At 31.4% G+C, this 27907-nt stretch overlaps 4 protein-coding genes and 1 long non-coding RNA gene across 6 annotated transcripts; all 5 read left to right on the top strand.

Moving 5' to 3' along the window:
• Window positions 1–3309: 3309 nt before the first annotated feature.
• Window positions 3310–6767, top strand: LOC11431178 (uncharacterized). The gene is made up of 7 exons (XM_003602800.4): window positions 3310–3708; window positions 3793–4062; window positions 5257–5408; window positions 5603–5708; window positions 5805–5927; window positions 6154–6258; window positions 6449–6767. The coding sequence occupies exons 1-7, from the start codon at window positions 3559–3561 to the stop codon at window positions 6584–6586; spliced, it is 1044 nt and encodes a 347-aa protein (XP_003602848.1). The 5' UTR covers window positions 3310–3558; the 3' UTR covers window positions 6587–6767.
• Window positions 6768–7300: 533 nt separating this feature from the next.
• LOC11431177 (28 kDa ribonucleoprotein, chloroplastic) lies at window positions 7301–9369 on the top strand. 2 transcript variants are annotated; one of them, XM_003602799.4, is made up of 5 exons: window positions 7301–7735; window positions 7837–7935; window positions 8450–8734; window positions 8893–9037; window positions 9128–9369. In XM_003602799.4, the coding sequence occupies exons 1-4, from the start codon at window positions 7379–7381 to the stop codon at window positions 9022–9024; spliced, it is 873 nt and encodes a 290-aa protein (XP_003602847.1). In that variant the 5' UTR covers window positions 7301–7378; the 3' UTR covers window positions 9025–9037; window positions 9128–9369. The 2 variants fall into 2 exon arrangements, with proteins under 2 accessions (XP_003602847.1, XP_024633804.1); XM_024778036.2 differs by having other exon boundaries at window positions 8893–9369.
• A 4622-nt stretch (window positions 9370–13991) lies between these two features.
• Window positions 13992–14995, top strand: LOC11425589 (blue copper protein). The gene is made up of 2 exons (XM_003602798.4): window positions 13992–14220; window positions 14374–14995. The coding sequence occupies exons 1-2, from the start codon at window positions 14055–14057 to the stop codon at window positions 14769–14771; spliced, it is 564 nt and encodes a 187-aa protein (XP_003602846.2). The 5' UTR covers window positions 13992–14054; the 3' UTR covers window positions 14772–14995.
• A 6252-nt stretch (window positions 14996–21247) lies between these two features.
• Window positions 21248–22159, top strand: LOC11419969 (blue copper protein). The gene is made up of 2 exons (XM_003602797.3): window positions 21248–21535; window positions 21640–22159. Exons 1-2 carry the CDS (start codon window positions 21370–21372, stop codon window positions 22026–22028), a joined length of 555 nt encoding a protein of 184 aa, XP_003602845.1. The 5' UTR covers window positions 21248–21369; the 3' UTR covers window positions 22029–22159.
• Window positions 22160–24246: 2087 nt separating this feature from the next.
• Window positions 24247–26496, top strand: LOC11419968 (uncharacterized). Its single transcript, XR_003010263.2, has 3 exons — window positions 24247–24855; window positions 25023–25599; window positions 25830–26496. It is a non-coding gene; the product is annotated as an uncharacterized lncRNA (long non-coding RNA).
• Window positions 26497–27907: the final 1411 nt, after the last annotated feature.

Here is a 27907-nt window from a genome sequence, read left to right as displayed (position 1 = left end):
AAGTAGTAACAAAATATTCTATAATGAGTTTTGTAATATTAACTATCAACAACATGGTTTAGAATTCCCGGTCTATCACCACCAAAAAAAAGCCCCCATTTTATCAAACAGAGGTTTCCAAAAGATTCTTTTATAACTACTGCAATGATACGTGACGATTTTTTTTTATTTTGAATGAGTAGTATGTGACGATTTTTTTTTTTTTTTGATAAAAATAAATGATATTCATTCATTTAAATTGATAGAGTACATCGATATAATGTAAATTCGCTAAAAATAAAAAGGATGAATCTGTAAACAGGCTCACAACATCCATGTTAATAGCATAAAATTGCAAGGTACAAATGCATACACATACGACTATATTTAAATCTCCGGGATAACCATATCTCCGGATCTGCAACGTGGATGACGCCAAAGTCATTGATTGGATCTGCACTGGATCGAAGCTGATCTGACAATCTGAACCGATCAAATACCTGAGAGAAACAAGAAAGACAAACAACGTCGCACAAATATGACGAAAAAACGAACGTAGCACGAAGACAACGAAATCACAAAATAAAAAACGAAATAGATGTGAAAATCACTTAAAAGAGAAATAGAAAAACGAGTTAGAGGGGTGATTTTGGGTCAAAATTTGATCCTAAATCACCCCTCTAGCAAAAAGAAGAAGAAAGAAGTGACGGCTAGGATTCGAGAAGGAAAGAAAGGAGAGAGAGAGAGAAAGGATGTGACGATTTTTTTTAAAGAGTAATATGTGACGATTTAAAATTGATTTTTATCGATTCATAATTATAACCACAATTCACTCAATATAATGACATAGTAGTAATATGGAACATGATTTTCTTGTCAAGTTGTGTAGTGGCTTAATATCACACATTTTAAATATGGAGAAGTGAGTATTTGAAGTCCGAATTCCGATCTCTGCATATATCACAATCAATTGAGATAAGTTCACGGACACAAAATATAGAACGACATTGGTTAATCATATGCATTACTTTTTTTATATAATAATTCATGTTTTTTTATTGTAAATCAGACGCGCAGCTGAATAATTTTTCTTCTATTACCTAATTTGGATGAGTGTATGCTTAAAATCATTGGATGAAAAATGGACAGCGCTAGTAATAGAAAAGCAAATAATAGATGAAAGTATATAATGAATCCAAAACGATCCCAAATTTACGTCTTTGAAAGATTTATATTTAGATGATGGTCTTAAGATTTCAATATAATATTTAGACAAACATAAAAGCAAATAATAGAAAAGGAAAAAAATATCTCCAAAACATAATTGAAAAATTCTTTTAAGACTTATATTTTTGAATTTGTAACTTTGAATAAAATCTGGAATATCAAGAAATTTTTAGATATTATCAAAACAATAAAAAGTTATTGCGAGTTACACCAAAGACTAGCCAACAGTTCATCCAAATAAGTATCAACATTGAATCATTATGCACTTGAAATGTCTTTTATTTGTTATTTTAGCGAGTTTTAGGAGGGATAAGGAAAGGAGGACTTAATTTGTTTTTTTTTTTTTCAATTACGGACAATATAAAATATTTTTTAAAATAAATTATATGTGATTGAAGTATTATAAGATCATTTATCATGTTGTTATTTCAATTTTCAAAAAATATTTTATAGTGTTCGTATTTAAAAAAAAAAAAAAAAGTTCTTTGTTCCATTCCCTTCCTAAACTTTCGATTCAAACACATCTTTAGTTTTAGAATGCAGCGTCATATTCACCTATGCTAGTATGTATATTTTGGTTTTTTATATGTGAAAAAGTTTATTATATTTTTACTGTTTAAAAATGTGAAAAACTCAAAATTTAATATTTTTACTTTTATGTTTAGAAAAAATAATTTTACTTTTATAGTTGCCGAAATATATTTTTCGTTCTGGATATTTACTGTGAAAAATATAGAAGAAAAAATTGGGATCAATGAATATCGTGGAGGTATAAAACTAGATGGAGTTCCCTACTAACTTTCGTCAGGGTGGGGGTTTCCTAGTAGATTTAGTTTGGGCCTTGAAAAACTAACATTAGTCCGAAACACACTTACTAGTAGTTTGTAACAAAAGAAAGAGCGTTACTTTTTCCACTCCATTAGTTTTTTGTACGACCTATTTTCTTTACTGAAATATTCTTTATTTGGATTATTAATTCTGAATCAAATTATAAGGATTTTTGGATTCTGAAACCCAAATTGCAGTAAAATAAAGAAATGTGTCGTGATTGATATCAAAGGTTTTTGCTAACAGGCGTACGATCTTTGCAAAAAGCTGCAAAATAATTTTCAGGAATTGTATGAACAGACAACAATGACCATGATATCCTAAAACACTCCTAACTAAAAAATGAGAATAAATTTGTAAGGATGAATGAAAAGTGAAGAAGGAATGAATATGCTAAAGCATGGAACACTATTTATAGTCATAAACCTGTCATAGATTGTACTACAATCAAAGAAAAAGTTTAAACCGACCAAAAACAACATTAAACACATCACAAACCGTTCAAATCTTTGGTGTAACGTCACCGTCCACAGTTTGGGTTGATTTGGATCATATAAGATGAAAACCTCAAAAATATTTTGGATCACATAATTCGAGCTGTCATAGATTGTATTTCACCTTGATCTTTGAAGGTTTTTCATGATGAATAACATAGAAAAAGAAGTAAACGACACGATTCAACCGCGTAAAACAACATAATAAAAGAAGTAATGATGAAAAGGAAGGTTTTTAAGAGGTTTTCTTGACTTAGATCTTGTTGTCTTATCAACTGATATATTTATATTGGTAAGGCAACAACCTTTTGGTTTTCAGATATGCCACGTAGTTTTTTACAGTTCCTTGGTAAGTTTTTAAGATGAGTGATGTTAAAATACCTTCCCTCTATCATCACTCATCTTATCTTATAACCAACATGCTCATAAAAAATCCAACAAGCTGTTCGTAGTTTTTTGTTGTATTTTATAGCAAATAAACCAAACACGCATATTTATTCAAATTTTTGTGTTATGACCACATAAACTGTCAGTACAACACGTACCATAGAAAAATCATGTGTTTGGCAAGTTTAAATTATATAACCCAAACTGAACTTTCACCCTATAAAGTTCTTAAAAAAAAAACATATGTAATTTAATTGAATATAATAAACTTTTTATTGAATTAATAATTACTTTTGGCTTATCCTCGTGAGCTTAGTTCAGTTGGTATATTGCATATTATATGCAGGTACCGGGGTTTGAAAGAAAAAAAAAATTACTTTTGGCTTAAACTCCTTTCCAACGGCTACACCATTAACTTTGAATCAAGGAGGCAAAAGATACAGATTCATTTTTCGTTCAAAACCTAGCAACAACATCGCTTCCAATATCTTCATAATTTTCAACTAACTGAAGTGATCCCAACCAAAAACCCTAATTCGAACCCTTTTAGTTTCACCCAATTCAACTAATTCTTTTGAACCTTTGTTTTTTTCTTTCTCACCCAAATCGAAGTTCCGAATTTGAAATTCATCATCCCCAAAAAATGGGAAATCCTCCTCGTGAAATCGACGATTACATCTTCAAACAACGCAAGCTTCATGAATCCCAAGAATCACAAAAATACCTTCGTGAACAAAACCTTTCTCTTCTCCTCCAATTGAACCAGAAAGACCAACTCCTTCAACTCCACAAGGTTTCGGTTTCGATCTATAATTATTTTATTTAATTTTTTTATAGTTGAAGAAGTTTTTGACTTAATTTTGTTGTTTTGGATTAGTCTGAAGCGGATATGAATGCACGAGCATTGAAGAAGTTTGATTTGGAGAATCAGAGACTTGCGTCGGCGTGTCAGAAATTGTTGGATGAAGGGCAGAATTTGGAAAAGGAAATTGCGTTGTATGAACATGATAGGGAAGCGTTGATGGAATTTGGGAACGAAGCTGATGAACGAGAACGACAAGCTCAGTCACGTGTTTTGGAATTGGAAAGGAATTTGCTCTTGTTGATGGGTCAATTGAAGAAATACAAGCATCAAAACAATTCAATGGTAACAAATATTTTCCCCCTATTTTTGAAATATTGTTTGAATATTATTCCACTGATTTTGATGATTTAAGACACCGGCATGACACTAACACGTAGAAGTAATAATTTGAGTAATAATACAGTGGACTAGTTCATAAGCTTTGCTAGCTTTAAATGTGGGGCCCCACAAGTGGACGGTGGGATTGGATCCCTCAAATTAGTCTCTCCTTGGGTAAGATTGTTTAATGTGTTGGTGTCTGACAATAACCTGTGTGAACACCGTGTTACGCCTTCAATTTGAAGTGCCAGTGCTATATGTAGATTAGTAGTTTGGAGCGGATGGAAGGATTTTGAAGAAAGGGAGGGGTAAACTAGTGTAATCCATCATCTTTGTTTCGAAGGAATCAGGGTTATCGATGGTTCAAATTTTATCAAATCAATAAAGGAATCAAAATCAGTTTGGAAGGGAGGGTAAATCCCCAAACTGGAGAATCGGAAAAAACCAATGGAAAATCACCTCCCAAATAAACGCTAATGATCCGAGTTAGTCGGTGCATTATGCTGCAGTGCTTCTTATGGGGATATCAAGGGTTTCAGTGTAACCATAAAGACTCAGTTTTGCAATGTTTTAGCAATTAAGAGAATGGAAGTCATTTAATGTAGATTGGTTGAAATTCATTATCTGATGTGAATGTATACTAGAAAATGTAAAGAGGAGTATTTTGGAACTTAAGTCACTTACCCATAGGTTACTATTTTGAAATTCCATTATCTGATGGAGTATTTTAGAACTTAATTCTCTCACCATAGGTTAGAGTGGCTGAAATCTTTTTGCTTCAATTGACATTAAATTAAAGGTGTTTCATCCCTGTGTGTGATTATACTCTATTTTTTGTTTCCAGTGGTAACACAACAAGAAATAGTTTGATTACTTGTTGGCTATTATCAATATTATGATTATGCATCGTGATACTTGTACTAACTCAAGAACTATGGATTGACATTTTTGTAAGCTGTTAAATTGACAATTTGTAGTGCTGTGTTAACGAAGTTCTATTACTGATATGTAGTAGTAATACTAATAAGTAATGTTCTTTGTCACAGTTTCAGTATGTTTTTCGCTTTCCCTTTACTTATTGATATGGTAACAGCTTTTGTAAATTACCTTCCTTTTGGTTGTCAATGTTGACCCCAGATATTTGCTTTTCCCATGAAGGTTGGTTCTTCTACATGCACAGTTGGGGAAAAGAATTTACTTGACTCTCTTTTGGCAACACTTACTAACAAAGATGATGATTCTACATATGCATTTCTGGAATCAAATATTGAAAATGAGTCATGTAAAAGGTTGCTGAGTATGTGGAACTGGTGAGCCTGCAACCTTTCTCCATTTTTCATCTTGCCATTAATCTTTAGTGATTATTCTCTTTGTCATAATATTTATCTCATATAATTAACTTAATATACCATTTATAACCATCCTTCCAATCATATTTCACATTTCAATTTCAGTTTTTGTAAATTCACTTTTACAAGCCTAATTTTCAATTACAAATTTGTAGCTTAGAGCCATCGGTTCATAGAGTTTTGTCTCTAGTTGCCAAAATCAAGTCGCTTGAGAAAGATAAGGAGCATCTAAGAATTAACCTTCACAAAGCTGAGGAGGAGGTGAAGTTTTGATCAATCCCTAATATTTTGAACCATTTCATTTCTTTTGATGGTTTGATTGTTGATCCCTTATCTAACTTAGCATGGTATGTGCAGGTCAAATTACTGTTTGATGAAAACAGTATAGTGGACAAGGCGAACAAAAGGATATCGAAGAAATGCAAGGAAAGGAATGACCCCAGTTCAGGCGAGAAACATACCAGCAGCCCGTCTTCCAAGGCGAGTTAGATTTTAATTTTTTTTTACAAGAAGGCGAGTTAGATTTTTAAATTTGAAAGTTAAATGCTATGTACTCGAATATGTGTGGGCCAGGGTAGCTTCGCAAACTCCAATTCATTTTACTATTTCCTTTCTTGCCGATTATATAACCCATCTGGGTTGCCTAATAGTTATCATATGTATCTTCTGTTGGTGCTACCATATCTCATTCTATTTGAATTTGCAGTCAAACAAGAGAAAGTCTAGTCCCAAAACAAGTAGCCCAGTGGAGCAGAAGGAAAGGAACCACCCCAACTCCAGCGAGAAACATACCAGCAGCCGATCTGCCAAGGCGAGTTAGATTTTTAAACTCAAGAAAATTTTTGATGCACTCATGCAGAATATTGCACATTCCAGGGTTGCAATTCATTTTATTTCATTTCATTTCTGATAATGATATTTACTTATATAAATTGTCTGATGGTTATTATATGTATATTTTGTGACCGCTGCCACATCTCATATATATTTGACTTTTGCAGTCAAACAAGAGAACGTCTAGTCCAAGAACAAGTAGCTCAGTGGAGAGGAAGATTGATTTTGACGATCAAGATTCAGAAAGACAACCATTATCACCCTTACGATATAACTCCACAGACTGTAGAATACGCAAGCAATAATTTGAGGCTAATGTACAATATAATATGAGTTAGATCTGTTCTTCAGTACAGTGTTTCCAATTAACACATGTGTTGATTAATCATAGGTTAACATGTCTGTTGCTCCAAAGAACTTATATTGATAGTGCTTTTATGGAATAGAAGCTGTCCTACAAATAACATGTCTATGTTATTGCAGAAATCGTAATTTAGTTGAACACATTCCACCTTAAAAACAACACAAATTATTATAATAAGAATAGGAGGAAGTACATTAAAGGATTAATTAATGAAATCTAATCCCAACACAACTTTTCAATATGATATTTTCACTTCTATTTTCATTGTTACTAAGAGAAATGTTAAAAAATTCTCTAACACTTACATTTTTATATGATGAAATCGAAATCATTATATCTCTCTCAATTTATGAGAATTCTATTTTGAAAGTGTAGATTCACTTAATTTAATAGAAATGATATTTATACAATCATTTTCTAACAATTTTTGTGACAACGTTCTCTCTCTTACTCATATTATATTTTTACTTTTTCTCTCTATTACTTTGATATTTGTGCCAATACATACTTTTCTTTATATAAATGTGATTGTCAATTTAGTTATCATCAAGGAACATTACTCTTAATTTAAAATAGGAGAATGAATGTTAGAGTTGAAATGAAATTGGTAAAAACAAGTGGTAAAATTGATATTCAAAGACGGTGTCGTTTTTCCACTCCTTATCCATTTCGGCAGCATAGCAGCAATTGAGAAGAGAGTAACTGAGATGCTCTGAAACTGTGAGTGAATCTAATGGCAATACTACGTACTACTCTTCCATGTCCAACTCAATTATCCTCCACAAAACACCATGTAATAATAACAAACTCTTTCGACTTTGACAAGAAGAAACATTATTCCCCTGATCCTTTCTTTTCTTCTTCTCTTCGTTTATCTGTTACTCATACCCCAACCCTTATTATCACAACCAAACAACACTTTAATTCTACTCTCAGATTCGCCTCTACTTCCGAACAACAAGTAACCACCCAGGAACAAACGGAAGAGTTGTCTACTACCAGGTTACTTGCTCAGAATGTTCCATGGTCAAGTACCACCGAAGATGTTCGTTCTTTGTTTGAAAAATATGGAAAAGTCCTCCATGTTGAGGTTTTTTAATCTTCTACTCTGTCTTATTATGTTCAATTCATTTCAGGCTTCTTCTGTTTATCTCACAATTTTTTTTTTTTTTTTTTTTTTTTGGGTTTAAGCTTTCAATGTATAATAAGAACAGAAACAGAGGTTTAGCTTTTGTGGAAATGGGTTCTCCTGAAGAAGCTTCTGAGGCTCTTAATAGTCTCCAATCATATGTATGTAAGCCCAATATTCAATTTGAATGCTGCCATAGTGGCACTATAGCACCGTAGCATAGCAGAATTTGAACAAAAGTTATTTTTTTACTATCCGCTATTTACCAACATTGTTGATTGTTTTTCACGTAATTTTCTGTGTCAAACTCGGTTAGATATTTAGTTATAGAATGATTTGATAGAATTGGTTTAAGGTAGTTAGAAGATAGTTTATGATTAGGTGAAAGTTGGTTATGATTGTTAGAAGAATATGATACAATTAGAGTATAGGATACACCTTCATATAGTGATCTAAGTAGCTAAGATAACTGTCTATTTATACTGCCTTAAACCAATTCTAACAAATCTCCAACTACTAACTATATATAACAAACTATCACTGAAATTTTCACACCCATTAGGGGATAGGATAACACAGACTGTCAATCATGTAACATTTTGATTTTACTTGGCATCTACAGGAAGGGACCTTAATTTGATGTGTTTATTTGTTTATTCTTTGAATGCTGCGTAGGAGTTTGACGGCCGCATAATAAATATCCAATATGCTAAGCCTAAAAAGGAGAAAATACCGCCACCAGTGGAACGGAAACCAATAACATATAACTTGTTTGTTGCAAACTTTCCTTATGAAGCAAGGTCTAAAGACGTCAAGGAGTTTTTTGATTCAGGAACTGGTAAAGTTGTTTCTGCAGAGGTTATATTTCATGAGAATCCTCGACGACCATCTGGTTATGGATTTGTCTCCTACAAGTCTAAGAAAGAAGCTGATGAAGCTCTTGCCGAGTTTCAAGGAAAGGTAACTCATTGCTTCTTGCACCAATTTATTAATTTGAATTTGGATTCATGAGTATGTGTAATGTCGTTCTCACAAATTTTAACTGCAATTTCTTGGAATTATTGAAAAAAATTTATTTAGTTGCTAGTGTGACAGTGGAAAATTTGATATTTGTGCAGAATTTTATGGGAAGGCCACTAAGGGTGGCACCTAGTAAGCGGTTTGTTCAACTGGCGGAGGAGAGTGCAGGGTCTGAAGATACATCTTCTGAGTTGAGCGTCAATGAGGCAGAAGCCGACAAAACTGATTGATATTATTGATGTTGTATGCCCTTGCTTCAAACATTTTGATTGTTTTCTCATTCTAACCAATAATTCAAAGTTTTTTATTGGTTTAAATGATGTGTTTTTACAGGTAGTTTGTCTCTTTGTGAACTTGAGGCTGAACAGATAAAAGAAATTGATAGTTGTAAGCACAAGCATCTCTGTGATTCAAAATTGAATAGTCTTTGTTAATGAATTAATAACATCTCCATGAAATCAAAATATCTTCATTGCATAATTTCAAATAATTAGCAAGGTACTGAACTGTATCCTAAGAAAGCAATAAACATATCAATATTAGTGATAGTTGCATTTTCGTTGGTTACTTCGTAATGACATGTGTATGCAGCCTATCTGATAATTTCTTCTTTATCTTTACTATATGGGGGATTAAGAATAAGAGAAATTCTAGGGGATGTTCCATATATTTTGTTTGTGCTGTTCAACAATTATAACATGCCACGTAGAATAATCTTTTCAACTAAATTTAAATGGTACTGTTTATATTATTGAATACACGGCTGGTCTGTTGAATTGTGATATTGGAATATTAAAAACAACACTTAAAGATCCACAATTAAGTTATGTCCTTAAGAATATTGGTTCAATTTGCATCAGAAGATAACAGAACAAATCTGTTCAAAGAGGATGAGAAACAAAAGCTTGAACATAATATGTATGTGATAAACATTTCTATTAATTGCCTCTCAAAGGCTTGTTTTGTTGCCTTGTCTCTCAAAGTCGCTTTAGGACCTTTCTTCTTCTTTCTGTATTGTGTTTTGGCTGTAAAACAGATAGTAGTTGCCTTAAGAAAAAAAGACCTGTCTTACGCCATTTACTAATCTACCTTGAGACTTGAACTTTACCAGATTAGCCTGAATGCGTGATTGTTTGTTCATAGACCCAAGTCACTGAAGTTACATTCTTGCCAACTCAGTTCACCGTGTATGTTACATATTATCAACAAACGTGAAACAATGCCAATGCATCTAAATCTCTACTGTAGTGTGATCAGTAACATTAATGTTCTCTTTTTAGGTTTATAGTAGACGAAGTAGCATCATGGTACGATAAGATGATTGCATAAGTATTTTTGCTGTTATTGAGTTGTTTGAAATGCATGCTTGCGAGTATGATATACATTTTATAATGATTACTTTGTAAATTTGGTTATCTGTTGAGATTTACCTGGCGATTTTGAACATGATCAACTCAAAAAAGAATCACATTAAATGTTTGTGTTAATAGAAAGAAATGAGATGAAATCATAAAAGTTTCTATTGTTTAATTGATTGGAAAAAGGAATAGATTCCATTCCTTTCTATTTGCTCCTTTTTTCTCTATCATATTTTTGGAGATGGGATAAATCAATTTCTCCCTCTACTTCAAATGATTTGTTAAATTATTCAAACAATGGAAATGGTAAAAAAAAAAAAAATATTCGAATGAATTTAGATTAAAGGGATACATTTCCATGCAAGGTTCAGTCTCTTTTATGCTTAACTATTGAATTAGGTTGGATGTTTGATTTGCTAAGCAATTGGTGAGTATTACGGTCTTAAAGTTAAACCCAAGTAATCAGTAATTCAATGTCAAGTTAATTTTATTCAATTTAAAGCAATGTCTAACCTGGTCACTATTAGCTTGACAATCAAAGTCACAACCACCTATGCATTCTGAGTAGACCTTACATTTATTTTAAGTCCTATAGAGCACGTTAGCTAACACAGGACCCCTAACATGACCTTGGATGTCATAAAAAGATATGTAATTCAGTCTAACTAATAAGATAAATGACTCAAAGAACCAAAGTTATGTGATCAATCTAGCTGCTCCAAAAAAGGGTATTTTAATCATTCAATGTGCTAAAGCATTATGGAAATCATGACATTTTAAATAACATAGTTTATTTCCCTACCACTTTTTCTTGTTAAAAGGGTTTTTCGGGACAATTCAAAACTTTTTTAGGTGGCAGTGGGTCTTGACAACATATCACAATGAAGGAAAATGACACCACATCTTCCTAAAACAATGTCCAAGAATGCATGAGTGTGTTCTCTCTTGGAATGTCTTTATCTAGTACGTTTCCAGCAAATATGTAACTCCAAACTGATTTGAATTTTCAACACGGTCTAATAAGTACGAATATTAGTTTCCAGATGATGACTGTGTCACTACGCAATGATGTCACTTGTTGATGATTGAAACTTTATAACTAATAATTATTCGTTTTAAACATGCGAATATATAGCGCGTTAGGAGTAGTTACGTAACTTACGTTGCTGTGTGTACCAGAGTGATGAGTAGGTTCTAAGCAAGAATTCATACTCAAACCATTATCATGCTTACGTAATTAGGCACCACATTATGGGACCCTCGTCCAATGTAAGTAAGAGTTCCTTCCCTACGAATATAGGTACGAAAACAGTGAAGGGCGAATCAGCAAGCTGACAACAGATTGCAAATTAGTGGTTGCATTCAAACGCTTGATGTAGCAATATAAAAATATGTTGTAAACTTGTGAAAGAAGACACAAACTCCACTTTGATCGTAGAAACTACTATGCTATAAGCTGGCCAAGCGAGTAAAATGAGAAAAATTCTAAATTGTTAGTTTAACAAATTCATGATTTGTTATGAAATTCTTATAATATCTTAATTTGTTAATCACTTATTGAAAATACTTAACACTATAATAGTGAGGTACTCGCTATTACAACTGCCTAATCGGTTTAATATTAGGTCTTGTAGCTACAAAAAAGATTTGAATATTGGACAAGCAAAGGACATAGGGCCTATGGGTACCCTTCACTTTTCTTCATTAGCAATCCATCGTAACATACCATCTTGGACTATTATAGGTGAATTCCTATTGGAAGGTTTTGTCAACAACATAATAATTGCAAACCAATAATTCCTCTCACCACAATTTCCATACCTCATAATGAAAGTTGGAAAGAACACAAAAAACCATCTTTTTATGGCCATGTGTTGGGATACTAGAGTTGAAATTGAGGTTGAGAGAATAAACACCAAGTTCCTTGTTCAATAGAACTGGCGTTGTGTGAATTAAATAAAAAAATGAATAGAACTGGTGTTGTGTGAATTGAATAAAAAAATGAAAGTTTTACATTGAACACACATGTATGAATAAAGTGATTACTCGCGAAAATACATATGTCACTTGCACACCATTATCGGCCGAACTTTGGGCTTGGGCTAAATGATATTCATCTGTTTCTTTTCAAGTGTCGTTTAATGTTTGATTTAATGTTTCTATTTAACTATTGCTTTGATATTTTAAATGTATAATTTGTCAATTATACTCTTTCTCAATCACTCACATTTACTCTTTTTCAATAAAACTAATTAATGTTTTCTTAAAAAAAAACTAATTATTGTTATGTAATTGAAAATTTTGAATTTGTTTTTTTCAAACAAAGTTTTTTTAAAAAAACAAAACAAAACAAAACGTTGTTACCTATTACAATGAATCTGTAAAGAGTAGAAATTCTATAAATATGATTGAAACATTGTCAAAAAAGTTAAGTGCAAATTCGAAGAACAATTATAATGGAAAAATAAAATGAAAACTTCATTCAAAATAAGAAAAAGTGAAAGACTCATTAATCAACGTGAAATTGATTTTTTTTTTTGTTTTGCTTAACAATTTTTTTGTCAATAAAAGTTAATGCATCTTTTTAAGAAATTGCACTAGATACATCCATTTTTGTTGACTCAAATGTCTCTTATAAATAGGACTGGAGGGAGTATTAAATAAATATTTTGTTATGGTAGAGAGATAGATTGTGTTCAAGAAAAAAAAAGAGTTTGTTGGAGAAAGAAAATAACAATAATTTGTTATTGAACAAAGATAGAGAATCAGATTTATTGAAAAGAGTGTGTTTAAAAGAAATAAGAATTCATTGGTGGATTAAAATGAGTATAATCGAAAAAATGAAATAAAAAATCTATTTCTTTAATTTGAATCGGACTATTCTAAAACGAAAGTTAAAAAGAAACATATGGAATACATATTTTTATCACCCAAAGATGTTAGTAATTAATTACTCCCTCGCTATTAAATTAAGGAAGTGAACTTTTTGGAGTTTTTTTTCGTGTTATACTCAAATTTTAATCCATCAATAAATTAATTAATTTTTTTTTTTTTTTTGAAGAATTAATATTTATATTCTTAAACACAATATATTTTCACATCTTTCTTCTCTAACAAACGATTGATATACTCTCTTCGTCAACTTCATATATTCAAAGTATAACTATGATCTTCAACATCCCTACAATTTCTTTAATCAAAATTTAGGTTTCAACTTTACTTAAAACAAGAAAAAAAGGTAAATTTTTAAAAATGCTACAATTTTATCTATGCTATATATAAAGAGAATAGGGAGATTTTGGACTAGTTTTTTTTGTTACTCCGATCAAACCTTTTAAAAAAAAATCTCATATTGTTAGTGTTATTAAAAAGATAAGAATTTTTGTTATATTTATGTTATTTTTATCATTGAAAAAGATAAAATGATTTGTTGAGTTTGTTATATAGATTAAAATGATTTTTAATCTATATAAATTTTTTTATAAAAAATATTGTTTGTAATATACATGCAAAATTTCTATAAAATATCATTGATAATCTATACGTGTTAGCACAATAAAAACAACGGAAAAAATGCACTCAAGTACCCATCTTTTCACTGGTTTTTTATAATAATATTACAATCCTATTTTGTATGTAACCAAGTTTGTTTTTAAAAAAGCTTTATTTCAAAAAATGAAACTTTAATTTTTCATATTTTTTCTCTTCCGTAAGTAACCGAAATTAATATATTTTCTTCGGTATTAATTCATTCCCTCCGTAACAAAAAAGAGTTTGATAAAAAAAAAGAAGAAGCTTTGGCATATTCTCTTCTTGCTTGCAATTATATAAAGCAACTTCATTACAACCAACAATATCCTCATAGCCTCCTTCCTTTAGAAAAAACATAGCCATCTCTTAAGATGACATTCTCTAATCCTTTGATTTTAGGCTTCTTTTTAGTGATCAATGTGGCAGTGCCAACTCTTGCAACTGTCCACACCGTTGGTGATAAATCAGGTTGGGCAATTGGTTCTGATTATAACACATGGGCTAGTGACAAAACATTTGCAGTTGGTGACAGTCTCGGTAAATATTATTTATTCTTTCTTTGTTAGACACAATTCAATAATGGGAAGAAAGCTTATAATAATATTGTAAACTGAAAAATAGTTAATTGAAGTTTTGTCAATTTTAGTTTTATAATTTCCAAAACTAATGTATGTAACTTTACTATGACAGTATTCAACTATGGAGCTGGGCACACAGTGGATGAAGTTAAAGAAAGTGACTATAAATCATGCACAACTGGAAATTCAATTAGTACTGACAGCAGTGGTCCCACAACCATTCCCCTCAAGAAAGCAGGAACACATTACTTCATATGTGCTGTTCCTGGACATTGCACAGGTGGCATGAAACTTTCTGTTAAAGTTAAGGCTTCTTCTAGTGCTTCTTCTGCTCCTTCTGCAACACCATCGCCATCAGGGAAAGGTTCACCTTCTGATGGCACCCCTGCTGCAACCACCACCACCACTACTCCTTCCACACAAAGTGCATCTTCATCTACTAGTATCTCACCAATTGTTGCTTTATTTTTCACTGTTTCATGGATCTTGATCAGTTATATACTGGTGTGAGATAATTTTCCGAGATATAGTCAGGACAGAGGCAGTGCTTCCCGTGTTTTCTTTTCCCTTTTCACATTATTATCTATTAATTTTAAATCTTCTTTGATCTATTCTGATTTATGGAGGCTGTTGTAGTATTAATTAGTAATCTAGGAAGTCTTGCATTGTTTTTATGTTTTAATTAATTTTTGTGCTTGAATGATTATTGGTTACTGAGATTGTTTGTTTTTTTACTTCTTTGGCATCTTCCTAAAATAATGTCTAAAATGCATCTGAGATTAGAAATGCATCTAATCACATTTCATCACGTTGACGCTTAGAAAGATTCCCCATATGTCCATATAGGAATTAATTCTTTAGGATGATAACCGAGAAATACGCAATGAAATCCTTCACTAATTTTATTTTTTTTTTTTTTTTTTTTTTTTTGTATGATTGAAACTTTCTAACCAATATTTATTCGTTTTAAACATGCAAATATAGAACGCGTTAGGAGTAGTTACCATGTTGTGTGTACCGGAATGAGTAGGTTCTATGCAATAATTCATATTTAAACCATTATCATGCAATTAGGCGCCATATTATGGGGCCACGTCCAATGTAAAATTTCCATCGAGACATCAACACGTACTCTTCCTTACAAATATAGGTACGAAAACTGAACTTAGCATTAATTCCATAGATAAACAATTAGGGATGGAGGAGAAATACCCAAATTGTTGGGTATGAGTATGAGCTTGGGATAATCACCCACAAGTTTGTACGAGTATTGGCGTGTTGTTAAAGTGCGGGTAATGAACGCAAGTACGGGCGCGTTTATAAGGTATGATGACAAGCTTATTTTCTACAGAGATATACACTCGGATATGTGGAATTTTTTATAAACATGAGTAAGGCGATGTGCACTATAATACCCTGTCTAAAGGGTACCAATTGTCACACCTACAATAGATTAAGTTTTTTTATAAAAAAAAAAAATTAGCAAAGGGTGAATAAGCAAGCTGACAACCAAAAAAAAAGCTGACAATGTTTCACACATCAATAGTTGCATTAACTAATAAATATGAAATGATACAAATATAAGTTCAAACGCTTGAAGTAACGTACAAAAAATATTATAAACTTGTGACAAAAACACTATAAACTTGTGAAAGAAGACACAACTACATTTTGATCCTACAAACTTATATGCTCTAAGCTAGCAATTTGTCCTTGCTAAACAAAGCTTAGGAATTGAGTGTAAATTTGGCTCATCTAAAGCGAGTAAAGTGAGATAATTATAGATTGTTATTTTAACATTTTTTATTTTATTTTTACAAAATTTTAACAAATTGTTGATTTGTTATAATATACTTACCAACATCTTAATTTGCTAATCACTTGTTGAAAATACTTTACACTATAATAGTGAGTTACTCACTTTACAACGGCCTAATCGGTTCAATATTGGGTCTTATAGAAACAAAAAAAATTGAATATTAGGCAAGCAAAGGACATAGGGGTGGGTGCCTTTCACTTTTCTTTGTTAGCAATCCATCAAAAATCATAACGTACAATCTTGGACTATTATAGGTGAATTCCTGTTGCAAGGTTTTGTCAATCAATAACACTATAATTGGAAACCAATAATTCCTCCGGCCACAATTTACATCTATATTATATATTTTTTTAAAATAAATTTATATTATATCTACTACCGAAAAGACAGACATTCGCGTAGATATTCACATGTCCGTTTTTCCGCTCTTTTTATTGCGCTAACACATGTAAATTATGAACGGTATTTTATATGAAATTTTGATTTTGATTAAAATTAACAATACACGTATTTGTGACTTTCAAATTGTAACAACTCCTATTTGTGACTTTCAGATTCTAACAAACTGAACAAAAATATATAATATAAATCCTTACCTTTTTTAATATCACGAACAATATAACAAAATTTATTTAAAGGTATAATTGAAATTATAAAAAATTTAGCCCAAAATCTATATCCCCTTCATATATAGTATAAATAATATCGTTCCTATTGTAGTGAGATATTTTCTATTTTAATGAGATTTAATTTTTTTAATTATATTTTAAAATAATATAATTAAAGGATAAAATAGTAAATAATTTAACTTAAATTAAGGGTAAAATAGGTAATAAAAAATTCAGCCCGAACTCATATATATTTTTTTATACATATCTATACTACTTCTTACTGTATAACGAAAAATACATAGATTTGGTGTGGTTTTTTCCTTTCCCAATCTTACCATTCATTAAAAGTAGGATTAATTAAGTTTTTAATTCCTATAAATATTTACAGTTTTGTTTTTAGTCCCTACAAAATAAAATTACATTTTTTAGTCTCTGTGACATTTTTCTTAAGCATTTTAGTGACTAAAAATGTTGATGGAAATTTTTGACAGAGACTAAAAATGCTAACGGAAAATTTTATAGGGACTAAAAACACTAATGGGAAATTTTGTAGGGACTAAAAAGTGTGATTTATTTTTATAGGGACTAAAACCAAAACTGCAGATATTTATAGGGACCAAAAACTTAATTAACTCTTTAAAGTATTATATTTACCATTTTATCCTTTTTATAATGTTAATTAAATTATTAATTAAAAATATTTAAATCCCATTAAAACAGGAACAACCTCAATACAATAGCAACAATATTTTTTTTTTTTGTTAAGTAGCCTAGTGGTTGGAGCTCAAGCATATTAAATATGAAGAAGTGAGGTGTCCGGGGTTCGAACCCCGCCCCCTGCATATTTTATACAATGTCCCTACCAACTGAGCTAAGCTAACGACAGACCAATAACAATGTATAAAGAAAATAGGTGATTTTGAGTTAGATTATTTATTATTTCAATTATACTCTTAAGTACTCTCTCCGTTCATTTTTAAGTGTTTTTTTAGAAAATTAACATAAAAATAGCGATGTGTATTCTTGCACATTTTCTTCCTATTATACCCTCATTTTAATCCGTCAATAAATTCATATTTTTTGCACACACTTTATCTTTCCAATAAATTTAATATGTTATCTTTCTCTCATAACAAACAATTGTCACTTATTATCTTTTTCTCCAACAAATTCCTATTTTTTTGCGCACTCTATCTTTCGTAATAAACAATTGTCAATTTTCTAAATATTGTGCGCATCTTTTTAATTATTTTAAATCAATATTAAAATTATTCCAACTTCACATTAATCAAAAGTTAAGAAAAAATTAACTTTCTTCCAACTCCTTTGGTTAAAGTCAAGGCTTCGACTATGGCTTCAACCAATGCCTAGAGTCACGCTTGAAATTTTTAACAATCGCTACTCGTCTTATTTATAAAATTTTAACTCTTCTTGGAACCATTGTTTGGAACAAAATTTTGTTTAAATTTGCAGATAACAGGAAACAAACTTTGTTTAAAAAAACAAACAAACTTTAGTTTTTCAAATAGATAGCATTAATTAGTTTTATTGAAAAAGAAAAAAGTAATTGACAAAGGGTATAATTGACAAATCGTACCTTTAAAATACCAAAAAGACAGTTAAATAGGAACGAAAATTTCACTCTAAAAAGACACTTAAAAAGGAACGGAGGGATTAAATTTTTCTATACTAATGTTATATTGCTGGTGTCATTGAAAAAGATAAATTTTAAATTATATTTGTTATATTGTTGGTCTGATTTAAAAAGATAAGCTGGTGGTACAATTTTTTTTAGTACATATGCTTAAAAAAAGAGATAGAAAAGAAAAAAGAAGTTTAGTCCCGAAGAACCCTCAAGAGTCACTTAAAATAAAAGAATTCAAGTCTTCTGGTGGGGAGTCCCAAATCTTGAACTTGTCATAGTTGGCAGCAACATATTTAGCCAAAAAATTTGCACTAGCATTCCCTTCTTTGAAAGAGTGACATAACTACATCTCCCAATCCATTCTTAGTAACTCCTGAACATAAGCAATGACAAAAGCATAACAATGGTACTTGTTAACTGGCTTAGTAACAATATCATTAATAGTTTTCGATTCTTAATAGGAACAAACTTGATTGCAACCGATATTATTAACAAGCTTCAGACCAAGAAACAATGCCATCAGTTCCGCATAAGTATTATGTACAATATCAAGAAAGCTGTTAACCCAGTTACCTAATTACCATCGCATCTTCTAATTAAATCACTAGCTCCAACTCTACAGTCGCCAAGGCAACTTCCATCCACGTTTGGAACAAAGCAATTCTCTCTTGTTGGATGCCAAGACACCCATCTAATGTCAATTCGCGAAATATTACTATTTCAAAAACAAACTTCCATAACAGAGGCAAGTTTTCTTGTTTCTGCTAGGACTCGAAACAAAAAGATCATTTCCTTTCCCACACAAAAAATATTACGAGCTCTCCAATTCCAGCAAAGCCCGACTAAGAACAAACACATAGAAAGGTCAGTGGAGTTAGTTCGAATTCAATCTTGGAGATTCTGATTTGATAAGAAGTTGATGTCCATGAATTTAAGACCATGCGATACTTTTTTAGAAGTTGAGCAATCTCTGAGACAGTGAAAAATAGTTTCCTCATAAAACAAACACCTGGAACAACAAACAGATTAGGACATGTTTCTCTTGTGAAGCATAGATAAGGTAGGAATAGATTGGTGGCAAACACACAAAATGAAGAATTTTTTTTTTACCTAGCCATCTTTAATTCTAATATGGGTGTCCAGAATATCTACATAATCCACATGATGACAAAGGGATTATTACCTAGCCAAGGAGCATACTCAAATAAAGGGTGGATGTCACCAATTTGAAATAACAAATATCTATAGTATAATTTTAATCAAAATCTAACTAATTTCATAAAAAAACGTTGTTCATAATTTACACGCGTTAACGCAATAAAAAGAGCATACATACATGTACTAAGTGTCCGTCTGAACACTAGTATCTCATAATGAAATTTGAAAAGAACAGAGATAACCATCTTTCTATGGCCATTTGTTGAAACACTAGAGTTGAAATTGGAAGTTGGAAGAATAAACATTTGAGTCCTTTATTTGATAAAACTAGTATAATGTAAAGTGAATAAAAAGAGTAAAAGTTGCACATTAGATATAGAACACACATTAGTTGTGTTTATATATGATGAGAGAGACATTCAAGGACGTCTCTTTAGGTTACCCACATGTGTCGGTTGGATTTTGACTTGGGTTAAACGATACTCTCAATTTCTTTTTATGTGTCTTATATTTTATTTTATGTTCCTATTTAACCGTGGTTTTGATCATTTAAGGGTATAATTTATCAATTATATTCTTTCTCAATTATTCATAAATACTCATTTTCAACAAAACTAATTAATTATATGTATTTTGAAAATTCAAAGTTGTTTTTTTAAACAAAAATTTGTTACATATAATAATGGGTCAAATTTTATAAACAAGAATGTAACATTTTCAACAACATCAGGTGCAAATTAGAACAATTTTGATTGAAAAAAAATTAAAGACACCGTTAAAAAAAAAAAAAATGGAAGACTCATATTGATTAATGTGAAGTTGGAAAAAAAATAAAGGGAAGTTGAAATTTTTTATTTGACTTCACAATTATTAAATAAATTGTTTGTTACGGGGGAGATATATAATGTGAAGAAAAAAAAAAGAGTTTGTTGGAAATTTTTATTTTTGAGGGAAAGCTAAAAAAAAACTATATTATATTATTATTACTAGCGAAAAGTCGGGCATTCACGGACCCATCCTTCTGCTCTTTTTATTTCACTAACGTTTAAAAGTTCTGAAGAGTGTTCTTTTTTATGAAATTTTGATTTTGATTAAAACTAAAAAAAATAGATGTTTGTTGCTTTCAAGTTATAACAAACCAAACTATCCATGATTATCTATTTCAATGACACCAACAATATAACAATAAAATATAATCTAAATTATTATTTTTTAATGACACCAACGACAATCTTTATTATAGAAAAAGTTGTTTAAGGGTATAATTGGGATAATGAAAAACTAAATATAAATATATTCATCTAGTTTATTACATTTTTTAAATGATAAAGGAAAAAAAACATATTATATATATATATTCATATCGTGTTTGTTACATTTTTTTAATATTTAAATTTATTTTTATCTATTTATTACATGTGTTATTTGTGTTGAAAATTGAGGGCATTTTTAGAAAGAAAAAGTTAGTCCAAAAGAGCTGAAAGATGTCGTTTTCTTTTATATATAGGAAAAACTATTATTAAATAAATTGTTTGTTATGGGAAAAAGATAAAATTATTAATAAATAAATTGTTTATTATGGAAAAGATATAAAATGTGTGAAAAAAATAAAAGAAGTTTGTTAGAGAGAATATCAATTACTTTGTTACGAAAAAAAACAGATAGAGAATCAAAGTTAATTTGTTTCATAGTTTCCCTATATATAGAGAAGTCTAATGAACTCTCACTTTAGATTTCCCCAATTCAAAAATCTCTCCTCTCTCTTTCTACGTACCATATATTAACAACTCCCAATCCCATTCTTGCTTGCAATTACATAAAGCTAAACCATTATCTCAATTCTCAAATAAGATCCTCGTAGCTTCCTTGATTAAAATGGCTTTCTCTAATGCTTTGGTTTTATGCTTCTTTTTAGCTATCACTATGCCATTGCCGACTCTGGCAACAAACCACATTGTTGGAGATGGTTTAGGTTGGACAGTTGGTCCTGATTATAACACATGGACTAGTGACAAAACCTTTGCAGTTGGTGACAGTCTCGGTAAGTATAATAATTAATCCAACTTTTATCAATTTCAATTTTTTGTTTAATTTTAAATTGCAATCACAATTTATAAACTAATGTATATAACTTTATTATGACAGTGTTCAACTATGTAGCTGGGCACACAGTGGATGAAGTTAAAGAAAGTGACTATAAATCATGCACAACTGGAAATTCAATTAGTACAGACAGTAGCGGTGCCACAACCATTCCCCTCAAAGAAGCGGGAACACATTACTTCATATGTGCTATTCCTGGACATTGCACATTTGGCATGAAACTCTTTGTTAAGGTTAAGCCTTCTTCTGCTGCTCCTTCTGCAACACCATTACCATCAGGGAAAGGTTCACCTTCCGATCGCACCCCTGCCGCAACAACCACCACCACTACTCCTACCATACAAAGTGCATCTTCAGCTACTACCATCTCACCAACTGTTGCTTTCTTTTTCACTGTTTCCTGGATCTTGATCCATCATATATTAGTGTGATGAGATAATTTTATGAGAGGCGGTGCTTCGTTTATTTTCCTCTTCCGTGTCATTATCTATTAATTTAATTTAAATTCTTGTATGATCTATTCAGACTTATGGAGGTTGTAGTATTAATCATCAATCTAGGAAATCTTGCAATGTTTTTCTGTTTTTTTTTTTTGTGCTTAATATACTGAATGATCATTGGTTACTGAGTCTTTTTTTTTTTTTTTACTTCTTTGGTTCAATCTATGTAGGATCTTCTTATTTTGAGATCAGGGTAAAGTCATAATATTTAACCCGATAGATAACGAAATACTTTTAGTTAATGAATGAAAATAACTAAATACTTTTTTATATATAACGAAAATTTAAAATACCTGAATTCACTTTGTAAATTCTTCTTGCTTACAATGCATTAATTTATAAATAGGTTTCCACAAAATAAATTTACAAAGATTGCACTGCTGATGAAATTAAAGAAATAATGGAAAGTTATTTATAATTTTCTGTTAGTATAAAAACTTTGTCACACATAGTTTGATCTTCAACTTAAGGGAACTGAAGAGTATAACCAGGTTCATAGTTACTAGTAGTCTAGTCTAGTGGTACTGTAGTTCTTGGATTAAAATTCATTTATTCTCAAATTTTTTGACTACTTTAGCATGAAGGAAATATTGTGACTGAAATTTGACCAACACTAAGCATTGAGCCAAGTCTTAAAAAAAAAATGAGTCACGTCATTTTAAGCTTATTTATGTGTCTTCTTGAAAACATATAAGGTAAATCTCCACCATATTCTTTATTTTGAAAAGAAAGATGTGTTTATCCATGGTCGTAAAGTTCACATACAATATTTTGGTTGAACAACGGTCGACTATTTGATAGGATTTTAAGTCTATGAGGAGAGTTGAATCTAAAAGACTAATCCATTAGATGGGAAAGTCTCGTAGTTTAAGTATCACATCAAACATTTTTTATCTATTTGACATAGGATTTCTAACAATTATTATATTTTAAAGTTTTTTGACAATGATTTTTACAATATTTAATGTATAGCTTTGGTTCCACCATGATTTTTATGATAATAGTACTATATTGTTAATCAATTCATTTTTATATTATTGACTAACTTATTTACCATCGGTATGTTTTGTCAACGAGTTTTAGTTGAAAGTTTAATAGAAGATTAAGGGCATTTGCACCCACCTATGTATAAATGAAACGACATTTAAATTTCTATTTTGTAAAAGACGCTCACATTCTATAAATATAGAGATAAATGTGTCGTTAAATGAATATTTTGGTGTTATTTAAACAGAACTAAAGAGAGGTGGATAAGTGTAATTTCTCGTCGTTTGAAGAATTTAGAAATCCTATTATTTTTTTTTACAGAAGAAATAAACATAATCCGTTCGCCACTATACCCTCTTTCTTCAAACTCCTTCATGTTCCATTTCTAAAATCTAGTCAGTATTTAAATCTTTTTAATTGGGTGGTGTTGGGGATGGCCACAAAATTCATTGGATTAAGTGGGATACAGTTTGTTTTCCAAAACAAAAGGAGGGATTGGGTGATTCCAAATCTTAAAGCATTTAACCTTATTTTGTTAGATAAGTGGTGTCCGAGGATATGAAAGATGAGAGGGAGGAGTTGTGGTTTAAATTCTAGAAATAAATATGGGGTGGCAAATGATTGTATATGTGTTTGGGGCAACAAAGATAAGAGGTGTTTTTGGTATTGCAAATGGACCTTGGTAGTTGATTTTAGAGAAGTTTAGTAGACTTTTCAGTTTATAGCAACTAATTCGGGAGGAGGCTACTCAGTCTAAGAATCCTATTACATGATTAGATCGGATAACAACTTCGATGATTTTTCCATATATGTCTTTTATCTTTATTTGCATAGCGATTGATTTAAGATAGATTACTGGCGAAAAACAACATAGTATAAATAGATTTCTCTCATTTAGACAACTATTTATTCATGTTTAGTTGCTGGTTTGATGAAACTACACATTTATTTTTGTATTGTCCAAGGTTCGGTAAAGTTTAGATGCATGCACAATGGGTGGTTTGGATTTCAATTGTGCAATCTTATCTTATCTTATTTATCTCTAATATCAATAACAATGTTAACAAATTGTGTCAACCCTAATCCTAATGGTTTTGGCTCCAAATAGTTCTGACCGTTAGATGAATCTGTGTTGATCTCCACACAATCCATATGTTCCAACACAATGCAACGTGATATCTACAACTCCCGTCATAATTGCAATTTGTTATTTCCAAAGCCTCTTTTCTATTCCAACACATAGTGCAGTGAACCTGCTATTAGGGTTGTGTTTATGTTTCCAAAATCCTCCTTCTCACATTTTCAACTTCTTATGTTTCCAACACTGAACCCTACCCTTCCCTCCCCTCAGACAAAAGAATCACGAACTCATCCATTTTCCTCCTCATTTTTTGTTTTGCTTTCAGTTTCATCCTTTCTTCATATTCGCCACAGAATAACCAAAAACAAACAGTGTACGGTTAAATTCAAACCAAAATGTTAACCTTCATCTTCTTCATCCTTTCTCTTTTCAATCGATTCGAGTTTCCACAATTAATCAGAACGTTCCTTCATATCGAACGGTTTGAATCGGCTGAGTCAAGCCTTGAGGCAACGATCTTCGGTAACGATCGTCAACCGTTGAGGTGACGCAACTATGGTATCATTATCATTCACTATGAAATTTACAGCAACTGAACGATTTGATTTGCTAAAAAATTGGTATGGGTGAAAAAAGAGATTTCTCCAAGTCTGTAAACGCTATTTCAAACCTTTTCTCTTTGATAAACTGGTACGAATCACTTTTTTTTTTATTATTTCCGCCTTTTGAGTTTTTGAAAAAAATCAATATATCTTGAAAATTTGATCGTTTAGAATGTAAATATGACAATTAGTTTTCACGAATTCTGCTTTTCAAAAGAAAATGTGAATTGTGAAGGTTGCCTATTCATTGTGCAGTGAAACAATGGATTGCAATATTTTATATATCCACGAATGTGAAAGTTGCCCCCAGAGGATTGTCACCTGTGAGTTCTGTGAGTTTCCATTGCCTGCAATTGATCTGCCAGAGCATCAGACGCAGTGATCTTAAAAAACCTTTGAATTCAATTGCAACGGAATACAAGACATTGCTGCAGGCTCTTCAAGGCAGGAAAATTTCATCATATAATTACAGTGCAAGTTTTAGTTTTATTCATATTTTGGTCCATTTTGTGGAAGTGTTACATGCATTATTATAATTTCACTAATTATTATATTTACTTGCTTATTTATATATTTACATGCATTATTCCTGTCATTTGACCGCCATTGCACCAGCTCTGTCTACGCCTCCGGTGAAGAAGGAGGTTTCCGAAGGTGGTAAAATCACCGATGAGTTTACAGGAAAGGGAGCGATCAGTCATGTTTGTCAAGTTATTGGTGCCGTCGTTGACTGCTCTTAAAGTTCTAGATTATTCTTCGAGATTGGTGTTGGAACTGACTCAGCATTTGGGTGAAGGTGTTGTGAGAACCATTGCTATGGATGCTACTGAAGGTGTTGTGAGAACCATCTATTCAATTTATTTGATTCAATTTTCATTTCTGAATTTTTTGACTTTGTTGGAGTTTTTACTGTTTGTGGGAAACTGGAGTTTTAGAATCAAATGTTGTTTAATAAGACATCTATGTAGTCAAAGACGGCTTACTAGATGCCACTGTGTTTGTTGTTATGTTATTTTATTTTATCAGTTTCGTTGATTAATTATTTCCTTCTATTTTTTATAGTTGGAAACTGCAATCTTTATTGGAGGGGTGGAACTGTACCAATACTGCTCACTTTGGATGTGTTCGTTTTATTCTGGTCTAGGCTCCTTCAATTTGTGTTGGTTTTTCTGCTATCAATGTTTGTGGTTATTTGCAAAGAGTATCATGCAAGTGGTTAGTTTTGATAGTGGTGGCTGTATGTAGAATTTAGGTGTCTCATAATTTCTCAGTTTGGTAGAAGCTAAGAAAGAAGAAGACATGATGTTGGGATTAATTCATGTTTCAATACCAAGTAGAAGTTTGGCTCTTTTTTTTTCTACTGTGTGGCAGGCGTTTATGTGTATTGAAGGGCGTGGGATTGTGTGTTTAAATTATCATCATCTTTGTACAAGCGCTGCAGACATTTTACTCTTGGATTTTTGTTGTTGTTATTTCTGGCATCAGTTTTAGCATATGGTGTGGGGAACTATAGCTTTTGAATTCAACTTACAACACTGGCATGAGAGATTGAGAAGAGATAAAATAGGGACCTTGATTTTATTTTCTTTATCTATGTAACATTTTTTAGATATACGTTCTTATGAATTATCTTTTGAAATAATAGGTTTGTAAGATTGATCCAGATAACTGATTGGAACTATGAGTTTATCATCTAAGGTGTAAACTATAATCTGTTCACTTATTTTAATTCCAAATACTTGAAGATATTTTAATTTCAAATATTGTGCTTACTTGGTTCTCAAGATGATTGGTAAGGGTAAGCGAAGGTCATTCTTTGAGATCTTACAGCTTAAATCATTGTGTTGGGAAGTTTAACTTACTGCTGAAATGCAGAGATAATTTGTGTTTTTAGTTTTTTTTTTAATCAGCATATATTATTAGAACACACCCGGTACAAGCCGTGCTAAACGGGTAATCGAACAAAGCATACAAGGTAACAGAACCACACAACAGCTGCTGTAACAGCAGGAAAACGCTGCTGATATGCTGCTGCTAAACCCCAAAATAACAGGAAAAAAAAAACAGCAAAGCAGTACAGAAGAAACCCTGTGGAAACAGAAACAGAAAAACCAGATCCAACCCTTCAAAAGCTGCCTTTGTCCAGCCCAGATCCAACCCTTTATGAGATGAAGATCAAATTTTGAACACTAGCAGCTAACAAGGTTAATCCAATTTTTTTTTTTGAATATCAGTGTTTTGCACTCTTCCTGATTATTCTTTATTGAGTCATGATTTGAATGCTTCATTTCATTGCAAAATAATTTTCTAATGATTCGGAATGCATAAAGTTTATGTTAAGTAGTCTTGACTACCCCATTGCACACCCTAGCTTGCCAAAATTACCTTTAAGGAAAAAACCCCACACAATATTATTTACATTTCTTAATACGTGCGAAATGGTCAAAACGTCATACAATTTGGGACAGAGGGAGTATGTTATATTCGGCTTTCTTTTATTGCACACTATATATGACCCGTGCGACAACACGGATTGGGGATCTAGTGCATAATAATAGTTGGACTCGTGTTATTCGGTTTATAGGTTTGACTTCTCGTGGTAAACAAGTGAAGAAGGGCATTCATGTTATATGGTTGACAATGTATTTGTTCTATTTGGAAACTCAAAAATAATCTTGTTTTTATCAGATGGAGAACATCTCAAAGCCCTACTATTGACATGGTACAAAATTTATCATGGGAATGATCAAAACTAAGGGTGTTTGATATTCATCACTGAAATATCCACCCTCTTGTAAGTTTGGATATTGTTAATATTTGAAGAATTGATTATGTTATTCTTCATTGATGGCGTTGTAAGTTTATTTAATGACTTATACATACTGCGTCTTCAGTTTGACATGTTCAAAAAAAAAATCTCTAACAAGGATATTAAATCTTCATTTAAAAATTATACATTATTCAAACATATTTAAGGAGCGGGGTGATTGCAATTTTTCTCATTTAGAAAATAATTTTTGTTCCTTTGGTGAGAGGAGTAAATATACAGAAAAATAACAAGAACAAAAGTCAAAGAAAATGGTATTGCTACAAGTAAAACCGAGTTATATACAATGTTCTTGGTAAAATGTTTATCTTAG

Source organism: Medicago truncatula, chromosome 3 (genome assembly GCF_003473485.1).
Source record: "Medicago truncatula cultivar Jemalong A17 chromosome 3, MtrunA17r5.0-ANR, whole genome shotgun sequence".
Classification (NCBI taxonomy): domain Eukaryota; kingdom Viridiplantae; phylum Streptophyta; class Magnoliopsida; order Fabales; family Fabaceae; genus Medicago; species Medicago truncatula.
Note: the sequence above shows the minus strand (reverse complement) of the source record. Positions and strands in the feature narration are given on the sequence as shown.

Coding starts and splice junctions, on each gene's coding strand:
- LOC11431178 (XM_003602800.4), top strand. CDS start 3,559: ATGGGAAATCCTCCTCGTGAAATCGACGATTACATCTTCAAACAACGC. Junction 5,709..5,804: donor TTCACAAAGCTGAGGAGGAG/GTGAAGTTTTGA, acceptor TGGTATGTGCAG/GTCAAATTACTGTTTGATGA. Junction 5,928..6,153: donor CCAGCAGCCCGTCTTCCAAG/GCGAGTTAGATT, acceptor TTGAATTTGCAG/TCAAACAAGAGAAAGTCTAG.
- LOC11431177 (XM_003602799.4), top strand. CDS start 7,379: ATGGCAATACTACGTACTACTCTTCCATGTCCAACTCAATTATCCTCC. Junction 7,736..7,836: donor GAAAAGTCCTCCATGTTGAG/GTTTTTTAATCT, acceptor TTTGGGTTTAAG/CTTTCAATGTATAATAAGAA. Junction 7,936..8,449: donor TTAATAGTCTCCAATCATAT/GTATGTAAGCCC, acceptor AATGCTGCGTAG/GAGTTTGACGGCCGCATAAT.
- LOC11425589 (XM_003602798.4), top strand. CDS start 14,055: ATGACATTCTCTAATCCTTTGATTTTAGGCTTCTTTTTAGTGATCAAT. Junction 14,221..14,373: donor TGCAGTTGGTGACAGTCTCG/GTAAATATTATT, acceptor TTACTATGACAG/TATTCAACTATGGAGCTGGG.
- LOC11419969 (XM_003602797.3), top strand. CDS start 21,370: ATGGCTTTCTCTAATGCTTTGGTTTTATGCTTCTTTTTAGCTATCACT. Junction 21,536..21,639: donor TGCAGTTGGTGACAGTCTCG/GTAAGTATAATA, acceptor TTATTATGACAG/TGTTCAACTATGTAGCTGGG.